The following is a 13,305-nucleotide window of genomic DNA, read 5'->3' as shown; positions in this document are numbered from 1 at the left end:
CCTGGAGACACCCTCACCATTGAACGATCACATTAGCATTTTTTTTTTTTGATAAAAATAACATATGTATTTAAAATAAATCTATACTAATAAAAGGCAAAGCCCTCACTGACTGATTCACTCACTCACTGACTGACTGACTCACTCATCACTAATTCTCCAACTTCCCGTGTAGGTGGAAGGCTGAAATTTGGCAGGCTCATTCCTTACAGCTTACTTACAAAAGTTAGGCAGGTTTCATTTCGAAATTGTACACGTAATGGTCATAACTGGAACCTCTTTTTTGTCCATATACTGTAATGGAGTGCAGGTCGATGGCCGTGGGAGGCGGAGTCACATATCGCATCATCACGCCTCCTACGTAATCACGTGAACTGAAAACAAAGAACAGCCACAAAGAGCGCTGAAGAAAGCATTCATTACACAATTGAGAAACAGCGGAGAAGCTGTGTAAAGACAGCTTCACAAAAAAACAGATCCTTAACAAATTGTTATTGGTATATATTCCCTCAGTTTAAAAAGGTTTTCTTTTCTTCTTAATAAAAATTTAAAAGCAGAACTTTGCCGCTGCAAAGCGCGCCTGACTTTATTGAAAAGAAACTAAACTTGCAGTGCCGCTATTCAATTACACTTGCCTAACGCCTGACTTTATTGAAAAGAAACTAAACTTGCAGCGCCGCTATTCAATGACACTTGCCTAACGCCTGACTTTATTGAAAAGAAACTAAACTTGCAGCGCCGCCGCTATTCAATTACACTTCCCTAACGCCTGACTTTATTGAAAAGAAACTAAACTTGCAGCACCGCTATTCAATTACACTTGCCTAACACATGACTTTATTGAAAAGAAACTATATATGTATGTCTATATATATATATATATATATATATATATATATATATATATATATGTAGATATGTATATATATGTGTATATATATGTAGATATGTATATATATGTGTGTATATATATGTAGATATGTATATATATATGTTGATATGTAAATATGTATATGTATATATATGTGTCTGTATGTATATATATATATATATATATATGTGTGTATGTATGTATGTGTGTATATACAGTATATATATATATATATATATGTATGTATGTGTATATGTATATATGTATATGTGTGTGTGTATGTATGTGTGTATATGTATGTGTATATATATGTTGATATGTGTATATATATATATATATATATATATATATATATATATATATATATATGTATATATATGTGGATGTGTATATGTATATATATATATATATGTATATATATGTATATGTAGATATGTGTATATGTAGATATGTATATATATGTATATATGTATATGTATATATATGTTTACATAACCTCTTTAACACACTACTTCTCCGCTGCGAAGCGCGGGTATTTTGCTAGTCTATACTAATAAAAGGCAAAGCCCTCACTGACTCTCACTAATTCTCCAACTTCCCGTGTAGGTAGAAGGCTGAAATTTGGCAGGCCCATTCCTTACAGGTTACTTACAAAAGTTAAGCAGGTTTCATTTTGAAATTCTACGCGTAACGGTCATAACTGAATCCTACTTACATACATATATACGTCCATAGCCTGTAGCTCGGTCGCCGTGTGAGGTGGCGTTGCGTCCCCAATCCCCACGCCTCCCACGTAGTTGGCTGCCTGCCTTATATAGATTTAAATGCTTAACTCTCTTTTGTTGATTTCATTATACTTTGCCCTTTCTCTGTGCAGTTTTCCCCCTTTGTTGTATCTTAATAATGACAATTTAAAACGAGCAGACCAGGCACGCTGGCAAACAACACTGAATAATAAAAGGCTGCAAGTACTTTAGCAACTGACCCACTAATGAGTAAGTAATAGATTAATTAAACAATTAGAAGACCTAGAAAAGTAGAATGAAAATCAAGATGAAAATACTGTTTAGCAAACTTAGTTTTCTAATTTCTATATTCTTCCCTAAACACAGAACTTGGGAAATATCAGTTCACTTAATTAGCCCAGGGGTACAATTAAAAACAGAAGCTGGTTGGAACAAAAACCTGCAGCCACAGGGGTTCGCCAGGACCGAGTTTGGGAAACAATGGTTTACATTGTTCAGGTACCCATTTCCTTTATCGTTCCAACCGTACCCCCATTAACATGTCTATCGAGGTGATCACCATTGATCAAAGAACTGTCACTTACCGAGTGGTTTCCATGCCCGGAGATGGCGCCTGCCTTTTCCTTTCTCTGTGTTACATATTGCACGGCCATATCACTCTTGATATCCGGAGGAACATTGTGTCTTATGTATTGAATGACTGGGACAGGTTCAAGGTGTGGACTGATGACCATACAGGAGATAATTCTACTACACAGGAACACTATAAGAGTGAAATGCTTAAGCCCTTCACCTATGGTTCTGCATGTGAGTTGATGGCTGCCGCCGAATTGTTCGGTTGTCGTTTTCAAGTGTACCGAAATGGCCAAATATTTTACATCTTTGGACAACTGCCAATGCCTCTTAAACATCTTAGATTCACAGGTGACGATTTGAGTAGTGGACACTTTGATGTTTATGAATGTTTCAACTCCCCTCTGGGGTGGGTACTTACTTTGTATAAGATGGTGCCAACACCATTTCTCTCTCTCTGAGGCTGTGTATTAAATAGGCAGGTTCATATAGTGGATCATGGGGGTGGGTATGTATAATTGCATAATTTTGGGGTTTTATAGCAACTTCAGGACCTGTACACTATCACCTTGGATCTGTCAGCTTTTCGTGTTGATTTTTCTCTGACTATGGATGTCACTAAACATGGGTGAGTGTGCCCTGCAGTGGCGCGGCATCTGGCATAGCTGTGTTTAACTCTGGCCACATGCAAAGCTGCATTTGATTAAACAAGTTTTTAAAATGAATGAATAAATACATAACAAAATGAATTACAACTGCATGTCATTTATGACCCTGTACTTTATATTGTACATAATTAAAAATAAAATACTGTCAGTGCACATTTACCAAGTGATTTTTCTACAAAAGAAAATGCTTGAAAGATTAATTTTATATGTGTCTTTAAAGTTGCCATCCTTTGAGATTGAAAGCCATTTTACTGTTTTTCTTGTGTTATTTAAATAACATAATGTGTTGTTATTTCCCAGGAGAGCAACGGTTTTACTGCTCAGGCTATGGCAATCATGAAAGCAGTTGGAAGTGTGATGAATCATTTTAGTGACAAAGCTGAACTTCCCCAGGCCCTGAAGGAGCTTGAACTAGTGCTCTACCCTCCACAGCTCTTCAGCTCGAAGTTGGTGAAAGAATATTTCAAGGTCAGTTGAATTCTTTAGCAACAGTTTTATAGAAAGTCCAAGTATAGATCACACACTTTTGAGAATTTCTCATTTTATTTATGGTTGTTAGTCTGTGAAGTGATCTCAGTCAAGCACCTTTCTTTGTAACCTCTGGCAGTTTATATTACAAAGCAGAAAGAAAAGTCTTTACAGTAGAAAACATACCAAGTTAGGTTGTTAGGTCAGAACATCTGAAATTCCTTTTCACATATCACTGAAATGTTTTTTTAGTTTCTGTGTTCCAGGCTCCAATTGCAAATTCCTGATTGTGCTCATTAAACTCTTGTGTGCGATGAAGGAGTCACAGTAGATGGCAGACTCTTCCACACTTTCTGATAACAGATATTAGTGCACTAATATCTCAGGCACACTAATTATGGATTCACTGGTGTCCAAATTAGCAAATGCTTCATGAATATTGTTTCTTGTCCAAACCAACAATTTGGATTTCTCTGCTTTCGTATATGTTTGACACTATCTATCTATCTATCTATCTATCTATCTATCTATCTATCTATCTATCTATCTATCTATCTATCTATCTATCTATCTATCTATCTATCTATCTATCTATCTATCTATCTATCATATTCTTTTATTCCATGACTGAGCCACAGGTAGCCAAAGCTTACCCCAGCATAATCAAGTGTAGCGCAGGATCTACTGTAGCTCTGGACAAGAGCAGTCCAATGCAGGACTTCTTCATAACTTAGCTATATGGAGTGAATTTGGAGTCACCCGTCAACCTAAACTGAATATCTTTGGTATATGATAAGAATCTAGAGAACTTGGAGAAAATGTATTCAGACACAGGAAGAACATGCAGATGCCACACATTACAGATACAGACCAGGCCAGGTTTCTGGGCCATATCCCAGTTTTTGTCCCACCTTCCAAAAATGTGTATTAGATTAATATTAATGCTAAATTAGCCATGCATGTGTGAGTGTGGGTGTATACACAAATGAGTTCTGCAAGTGTCCCACCCTTGACTTCATACTCAAACGCTTCCAGAAAAATTCCTCACCCCTTAACTCATAATGAAAAGGTGCAGTTTCTTAGATTCTGCTTTTCAAAACATCCAAAGATTCATTACAAAGCATGCCTCATGTAGGATGTACACAAAAAAAAACTAAACTAAAAAGTAAAGAATATCATTTTTCTGTATACTGTATGGTAGCATGGGCGGCATGGTGGTGCAGTGGTAGCACTGCTGCCTCACAGTAAGGAGACCTGAGTTTGCTTCCCAGGTCCTCCCTGCATCTAGTTTGAATGTTCTCACCATGTCTGCGTGGGTTTCCTCCGGGTATTCCGGCTTCCTCCCACAGTCCAAAGACATGCAGGTTAGGTGCATTGGTGATTTGAAATTGTCCCTAGTGTGTGCTTGGTGTGTGTGTGCCCTGTGGTGGGCTGGCGCCCTGCCCAGGGTTTGTTTCCTGCAGACCCCTGTGACCCTGTGTTAGGATATAGCGGGTTGGACAATACCTGACTGACTGACTGTATGGTAGCATTCATTATTGCAGTCATTAAGTATGGGAGGTATTTTCTGCAAAAATGGGTGGGGCTTTATACCTCGATTTCCCACAATTCTTTGTCCTTCATAGCTGTAGAGCTGCTTTCATCAATAGAATACTTCTCACTCTGATAGTGTTTAATTCACGTGATGTTGATCTTTTCACCCCGTACTTCAAACTTCACAGTGAAATTGTTTCACAAAATCTGAAGACCATGCATAATTGTAGTTCTGAAGTAATTAATATGCAATTTAATTACAATATTTAACATGACAGAAATTAGCCTTTATTATGTCACTAGCTGTGTAAGCCTGTGCTATAAAAAGTCTGGGCTCTTAGAAACTATTGACATCGTCAGAAAAAAAATTGAAATGCAGAGTTGGCGGTTCCATTTTGCGGACATGCTCGTACCCCTTGTCTATCAGCGGCTAAGCACGTTTCTTTCTTCTCAAAGGTTTCGTTTTGCCGATGTGTTCACCTCTCTTTTTTATTAGCGGCTAAGCGAGTTTGTCTTTCGTCAGCGGTTTCACTTTGGTGATGGAGTTGCTTTTTTCAGCTTCATGCCGTAGCCTTGTACTTCTGGGCAGGACAGACAGACACAAACACTTCCACACATAGACGTTTATATATAAGGTAATTTACATTTATTTGCACTGAAGTAGAAAGGTTTGTATTTTTGTAGTATCATCACCCACCGCTGGCATTTCCTCCCTATCATGTACCATTTAAAACTGTTTGGCCTCATGCCAACCAGTGGTCTTGAGTGAATGATGCCCATTGACCACAGGTGGAGTGTAGAGTGTATAGTGTCCACCCAAAAGGGACATCTGCCCAACCAGTGAAAATCGGTTTTAAAGTTTTCCCTTGTTTTGCCATTTGGTTGCAATTCCTGACTATCCAAATTCACTACATGGTAATGTCCTGGTAATGCCATTGTATTTAATATATTAGGAGCACCCAGCACACAAAAGGCTTACTGTTCCTTGTGGTTGCCCATCTTCTCACATATGTATTGTCATTGCCGGTGTGTGTTTTTCTCTCATATAATTAGGTCCTTGTCTTGTATTCCTGCCATCAGTTCAAGTTCTGAAAGGATCCACCACTATAGTGTATATTGCACTAATATGCATAGTTTAATTCATACTTTAATAAAGTATGAAAGAAAATGTTTTAAAACTATGCAAGAAAAGCAAATAGAGCTATCTTATAGGATACAAAAGACCGAGAATAGTTTTCAGTGAATTTGAAGGTTGAAGATCCTATTTAAGGTCAGACACAATAGAGAGATCATAAAAAGGATAGTAGAAATGAAAGATGTGAATAAGATGGGATGTAAAAAAAAACATCCTACATATAACTGGAGTTACTAGGCTGATAAATACAATAGTACCAGCTGTTGGGTGCTTTTCATTATTTCCTTTTGGGCAACTTTGTATGCATATTTACTGCATGTATCTTAAATCAAATTCACTGTTGTATGTATATTGTGCCACCACCACCTAATCAAAGAACTGTGTAGCTGCCTGTGATGTTAGAACATAATCATATACTCCAACTGTCCATGAGCCCCACTGCGCCAAATCTCCTAGGACGAAGGTTTAAAAAACAATAAGGAACTACTTCAGTACATTTGCACTGAGAAGAATGCCCAGTAGGCTGGACATCATTTTGCCCTTGGAACCCCTTCAGATTTTGTTTTTTGCTCCAGTATCTCACCAGCTAGGGTTTTTAATTTTTTTCTGTCCTTCCCTGCCATCTGAGCATAGTATCAGACTTATCCTTAGAGACCTAAACTTTTAACTAGCTTTGTATTTTCTTCTGATCCAATGCTTCATTGTAGATAAGGGATTGCTCTTACGATAAAGGTGTATGAGGGTGTGAGATACAAAAAACACAAAATAGTGCAAACATTACCTCGGAGTAGTTTGGGTCATGTAGGCACAATACATAAAAAAAGAGGCAGTGTGCTCTGTGATTACTCTCTCAGGTGGGCGTTAGCATATCATAATCTCTTGGACCAATAGCGTGAGTTTTCCACATTCGACTTATACGACCGGAATTATAATACTGGAAATTATACAGTAAAATCAAGCCCCGACATATCCGTGGGAGAACTTAAACATGAGTATATAAAGTAATAAATGGACAGATATTGGCAGTTTTCAATTACATTATTTAGTTTCTACTTTTTTTTTTTTGTATTTTAACAAATTTGTATCTTTAAATGTGCTAGTTCTTTATTTAGTGATTGGTATAATCAATTCTTGCATTTTTCCTTAAGAGTTTTTGTAGTGCTCTGTGCCTGCACTAGGTGAGGAGTGCTATGCAAGAACAAATTAAATTGTATTATTTTATTATATTTCTGAGCTGGCAATGATAGATTGGCCTTCTAGCTCTAAGAAGAGGACTACTTGTACACAGTTTTGTGTGTTATATTTATCGAATTTTTTGAATCCATTGCACACCCAACGTCCTTGGAATGGAGTCTCTCTTTGAATTGCCCACCCCAAGATTTCATCATTTTTTGCTTTCAAGGTTGTTTTTTTTTTAATGTTAACTTAAGGAGTCAAAGCTTCAATTAAACAGGGCCTGTTAGTGCCCATTAAGGCATTCTTTGTGTGATTTGGGGCTATACGAAAATACCTTGTTGTTGTTGATTGAGCTTTTCCTCTCCCTTTCTTTCACTTTAGGCTTTCAGTAATGCACTGCAGTATACATTCATCAAAGCTCTTGGGAATAATTTAACCTTTGAAGACGTGTTTGCCATCAAAGTATTTACTCGTGATTCTTCCAACTGCACTATTTTCAAGGAATCTCCCAGCCTTACAAGTAAGTACTTTAAGCATACACAGTTTTCATTCAGAGCCCCTCCTTGAGAGGTCTGTTTCTGGAAGCCTTGTCTCCACCAAGTCAGCAACATCACATCTTATTTGTACATCCAAAATAATCATTTTTAGGTACCCCAGACAAACAGTCACTTATTTTACTTATGAAATTTGGCACTTTTAAAGCAACGTGTAATAGCATCTGCAGTGTGGCTTTGACCTGCACTGCAGAACAGTGTGCCTGCATTCTACTGTTCATTGGACAGCTTTGTACACCTCTGCTTTCACAAAATCAATTATCTAGTAGAACAAACTGAAAGAAAAATGGTTTGTGCATTAGTAGAGCTAAATCATGCAGAGTTCTTCTGATTTACACTGACCAAACCAAAAAGGATGGTATTTGGCAGAACAGCAATTGTAGGAGCACTGAGCGGGTATTCAGATAAATCAAGAAGGAATGAACAGACCCTCAGGCAGGCTTTCATTTCTGTAGATAGTTGGATACTAGAAAATCCTTCAAAACTCTGCATCCTCATAAATAGAAATGAATGGCTCCAAAAGCCATTATAGTTAAGTAATCAGTATTTAGTTTGGTTAAATCACTTCCTATGCAGAAAATGTCGAAAAAAAAGTACAATTCCCAGATCTAGAAATAAACTACTTTTTTCTGGCTAAAAGTGGGAGAAACTAAAAGCTGTGTGTGCTGTTCCTAAAATTCTTATATATTTGTCTATTTTATTTTATAATGTGCTACAAACATTAAGGTAACATTACCACCTGTGTTTGTTAAGAGGCTTGTAACAGTTCAACTAGAAGGTGAGACATACACACCTGATGTACCTAAAAGTCACAAACACATTGGGTAAGGATTTATAGCACAAGTAGCCATTAAATCATTAGCTTTTACCTCACAACCCTGCATGTTTAGTTTCCCATTAGGTCCGATTGGTTAGCTTAATCTTGCTTACAACATGTAGTTATAAATAATCATGTTGAAAATGTTAAATGTTAAGATGTCACTGCTTCTGCCAGCAGCATAGTTTTCCTTCCATATTTGAGAAACATTTAGCAAACTATAAATTGGCGGGGCAGCACAGTGGTGCAGTGGGTAGCACTGCTGCCTCGCAGTTAGGAGACCCGGGTTTGCAGGTCCTCCCTGCGTGGAGTTTGCATCTTATCCCTGTTTCTGCGTGGGTTTCCTCTGGGTACTCTGGTTTCCTCCCACAGTCCAAAGACATGCAGGTTAGATACATTGGCGATTCTAAATTGTCCCTAGTGTGTGCTTGGTGTGTGTGGATCCTGCAGTGGGCTGGCTCCCTGCCTGGGGTTTGTTTCCTGCCTTGCACCCTGTGTTGGCTGGGATTGGCTCCAGCAGACCCAAGTGACCCTGTAGTTAGGATATAGCGGGTTGGATAATGGATGGATGGATAAATTGGCCCAATTTTAAATGAGACTGGATGTGGGCCCTGCAATGGACTGCTGGTCCATCCAAGACTTTATCACTGTTTGTTCTGCTGTTGTCAGGGTAAACACAGTGACTCCGAATTATAAATGAGTTCCAAGATGAATGGATGTATGGGTATTAAACATGTGTGGACTTTTACCAGTAGCATTAACAAGGGACGAATGTATTTAGCTAAATAATTTTGCTTTTCATTTAGTTAATACAAACAACTCTAGAGTCCATAAAATGAAAACAAATAACTGTTAATATTTAGATTAGGTAAACTTTATCAATGCCATGGGGAAATTCAGAAATATGTCCCCCATGCTGAAAATGGAAGATTATAAACAGCACTGCAGCACTAACTTGTATAGAGTTACATACATGTTGGGTAGAGATAAAAATAAAATATTAGATCAGAAATACTAAAGTACAAAGCATAGACCTGGGGAAAAGCTTCAGACACAAGGAGGCACAAATCAAACCGTGTATTTCGTGAGAGGTGCATAATGAGGCTTTGGAGTATCAAGAAAATCCACATCCAAAGAGATCAGAGGCCTCATGTATAACGCTGTGTGTAGAATTCACACTAAAACATGGCATCTGGACATAACTTAAAATGTGCATACACACAAAAAAATTCAGATGCAATACAACTGTGCGTACACCAAGTTCCACTCACCCCAACAGCCCCGCCCTGAACGCACCTACAGCTCCACCTCGACTACTCCCTAAATTTTGCATATTTGAATATGCAAATCGATATAAATAGCTCCTTCCATTCAGTGTTTTGCTAAAAGACAATGGCAAAAGTATGTGGAAAAAAGAAGAACTTAAGCTAATGTGAAGTAGAGGCAAAGAAAAACATACTATTTGTTGGTGTAAGCAGTGGTATAAGCAAAAAAGGAAATTGATGGAGTAAAACAGCATGGCGGAGACATTCCAAAGTTCAAATTCAGAAAGTCGCACAGTGCCCAAAATAAGAAAGTAGTGGTCATATTTCAAAGTCGACGTGAAAAGGCGAGTCGCAGCCCACCATCTGTTTATTCTCTTTCAGACAATATTACAAAAGCTGACTCCCTTGTCGAGAATGTGACTCCAGGCGGTGATGGTGCTGCTGTTCAGGTGCTGGCTGGGCACACATCTCTGCCTCGGAAACTGCCAGGCGACCATCTGGCTGTATGCTGACGGACGCTATTCTGGAGTCACAAAATGCACTAGTGGAGGCTGTAAGAGATGTGGCCAATAAACTAAGGAATATAAGGGCTATACTATCTGATATTGACCACAAATTAAATGAATTGGTTAAAAAATAAATGCTGCATTGGTTAAAAAATAAATTCTAGCAAGATAAAATATATTTTCTAAACAAAAGTATAAAAAGTACAAAAAATAATTACTATAGTGATCAAATATCACATATTGAAAAGCAGGATAAATAATGTAATATGACCAAAATCAATCCCTTAGTTCATTAGTGAGGCTGTTCCTTTATCTGCCAGAATAATTCACGCAGTCTGTACATATGTGCTTGTAGCTTTTTATCATGATCTGGACTTTGTTTTATACTATTCAACTCTTTTATTGGCCTCTAAAAATGGAGATATTGTTTTAGGGGATTTAGAGGTCAATTAAATGGTCAGATCATTTTTTTTAATTAAAAATGTTTTGAAGACTTCATTTTGAATTTCATCTTTCCAAGGTGCCATCACATGTTATTATGGGTGCCACCATTGTTTGATCTTTTTGATGCAGGGCAACCAAGTTGTCGGTAGACAAGATGATCAGGAGTGAGTGACACATGATGTTGTTACCGTGACAGTGTAAATGTCAGCATTGTATACTTCGTAATTGTCTGGGTTTATGGATAAATTAAAATAAATGTAAAAAACTTCACATTATTATTGTTAACATATCTCCTGATTTCAATTTATTCAATTCCTTGACTTCATATATTGCATTTTGGCTTGGGCTACATTAATTATTCTGGTTATTGACTCTCTCTGGCTATGTTTCTCGTTCTAAAATTTCGTCTCGTACCCTGGCCTTTGTTTATTTATTTTCTTATTATAATAACTTGCTATTACAACCATGATCCATCATCTGATTTCATCTTACTTTGAACTGCCACCTCCCTGTGATGTCAGTACACTATTGTTCTTTGGATCATTTGTAATATTTAGGTTTAGGGCCCTCTTCATTAAATCATCAGTTATGCAGCCAAGTTGAATTGCCCGAGATCCATTGTGGCCTTCCATTATATCAATGTACAGGGCTGCGTAGGTCCCTGGAGGGGTTTTCCAAGTTCCATTTCTTTTGACGTTTCTGTGCATTACCTTTTCCTATGGACTCCAAGTATTTCCCTGCAAAAAAGCAGGACTAGTTTTGAGGTACCCAGGGTTCTTTCCTGGACCTCCATGGATTCTTTCCATGCATACATATTGTGTATCATTAGAACAATCTAGACGATAACAGGCCATTCAGCCCAACAAAGCTCGCCAGTCCTATCCATTTATTTCTTCCAAAAAACATCAAGTTGAGTTTTGAAAGTCCCTAAAGTCTTACTGTCTACCACACTACTTGGTAGTTTATTCCAAGTGTCTATCGTTCTTTGTGTAAAGAAATACTTCCTAATGTTTGTGCAAAATTTACCCTTACGTTTCCAACTCTGTCCATGTGTTCTTGATGAACTCATTTTAAAATAACAGTCTCGATCCACTGTACTAATTCCTTTCATAAACACTTCAATCATGTCACCTCTTAATCTTCTTTTGCTTAAAATGTATAGGCTCAGCTCTTTTAATCTTTCCTCATAATTCAACCCCTGTAGCCCTGGAATCAACCTAGGTGCTCTTCTCCGGACCGTTTCTAGTGCTGCTATGTCCTTTTGGTAGCCTGGAGACCAGAACTACACACTGAACTCCAGATGAGGCCTCACTAGTGCATTATAAAGGTTGAGCATAACCCCCATGGACTTATATTCTACACATTGTGCTACTTTAAATAACCTACAGTAACATCTTGTTAGCCTTCTTAATAGCTTCTGAACACTGTCTGGAAGTCGATAGCTTAGAGTCCACTATGACTCCTAAATCCTTCAAATAAAGTGTACTCTTGATTTTCCGACCGCCCATTGTGTATTCAAACCTAACATTTTTACTTCCTATATGTAATACTTTACATTTACTGACATTAAATCAAACCTAACATTTTTACTTCCTATATGTAATACTTTACATTTACTGACATTAAATTTCATCTGCCACAAATCTGCCCAATCCTGTGTGCTATCCAAGTCCTTCTGCAATGATATGACGGATTTCAAATTACCTGCTAATCCACTAATCTTGGTATCATCTGCAAACTTAACCAGCTTGTTACTTATATTCCTATCTAAATCATTTATATATATATATATATATATATATATATATATATATATATATATATTAAAAATAGCAGTGGCCCTAGCACTGACCCCTGTGGAACACCACTCTTAACATCGGCCAATTCTGATGAGGTTCCTCACACCATCACCCTCTGCTTCCTGTGTCTGAGCCGATTCTGCACCCATCTAAAAACATCACCCTGAACTCACACTTCTTTTAGTTTGATGCCCAGCCTCTCATGTAGCACCTTATCAAATGCTTTCTGAGCATGACAGAGTGAGCGATAGTGATATTGTGTATAGATATAATAAAAAGGCACTCAATGGAATGTAGAATGGCAACAGAACACAAAAAAGCAAAGAAAAATAAGTCCAGAGTGGTTCATTGCTCTGTAGAGCAGTCAGTATTCAGGTGAGAGCTCCGTTCTGTGCTCTGTCCTCTTCAGAATGATACAACCCCTGCAGGGAGCATCTTGGCTCTACAGTTGACAGACTTAAAGAGGAGGAGTCATTTGCCCTCATTGGTTGGTTTCTCGGGGCTGTAGGAAGAGTGCTTACCTATGATGAGCCTAGAAAGTGAACCTCAGGAATACATGTGTGACAATATATAAAATGTTAGACTGGTAACAATTCCAAAATTAGTGATAATAGTTTTATTAATATTGATGTTCCCCAGTTATTGAGGGGAACAAGATTCAGTACAACTCAAAGGTTTGGGAGGTTTACAGGGACAGCTGGTACCATGAGGGGCAGTTCCACACTGGCATAAATAGTAAATTTAATGGTG

General features: G+C 37.8%; 1 protein-coding gene across 2 annotated transcripts in view; it reads left to right on the top strand.

Annotated features, from left to right (window-relative positions):
- adgb (androglobin) overlaps positions 1-13,305 on the top strand; it is a 225,479-nt gene that overhangs the window by 123,952 nt on the left and 88,222 nt on the right. For both annotated transcript variants that reach the window (XM_051924853.1, XM_051924852.1), the window contains exons 20-21: positions 3,159-3,326; positions 7,552-7,690. In XM_051924853.1, the coding sequence (XP_051780813.1) occupies positions 3,159-3,326; positions 7,552-7,690 (307 nt within the window). The remainder of the gene's footprint in view (positions 1-3,158; positions 3,327-7,551; positions 7,691-13,305) is intronic.

This window comes from Erpetoichthys calabaricus, chromosome 3 (genome assembly GCF_900747795.2).
Source record: "Erpetoichthys calabaricus chromosome 3, fErpCal1.3, whole genome shotgun sequence".
NCBI lineage: Eukaryota > Metazoa > Chordata > Cladistia > Polypteriformes > Polypteridae > Erpetoichthys > Erpetoichthys calabaricus.
This window is presented reverse-complemented; position numbering and strand designations above follow the sequence as displayed.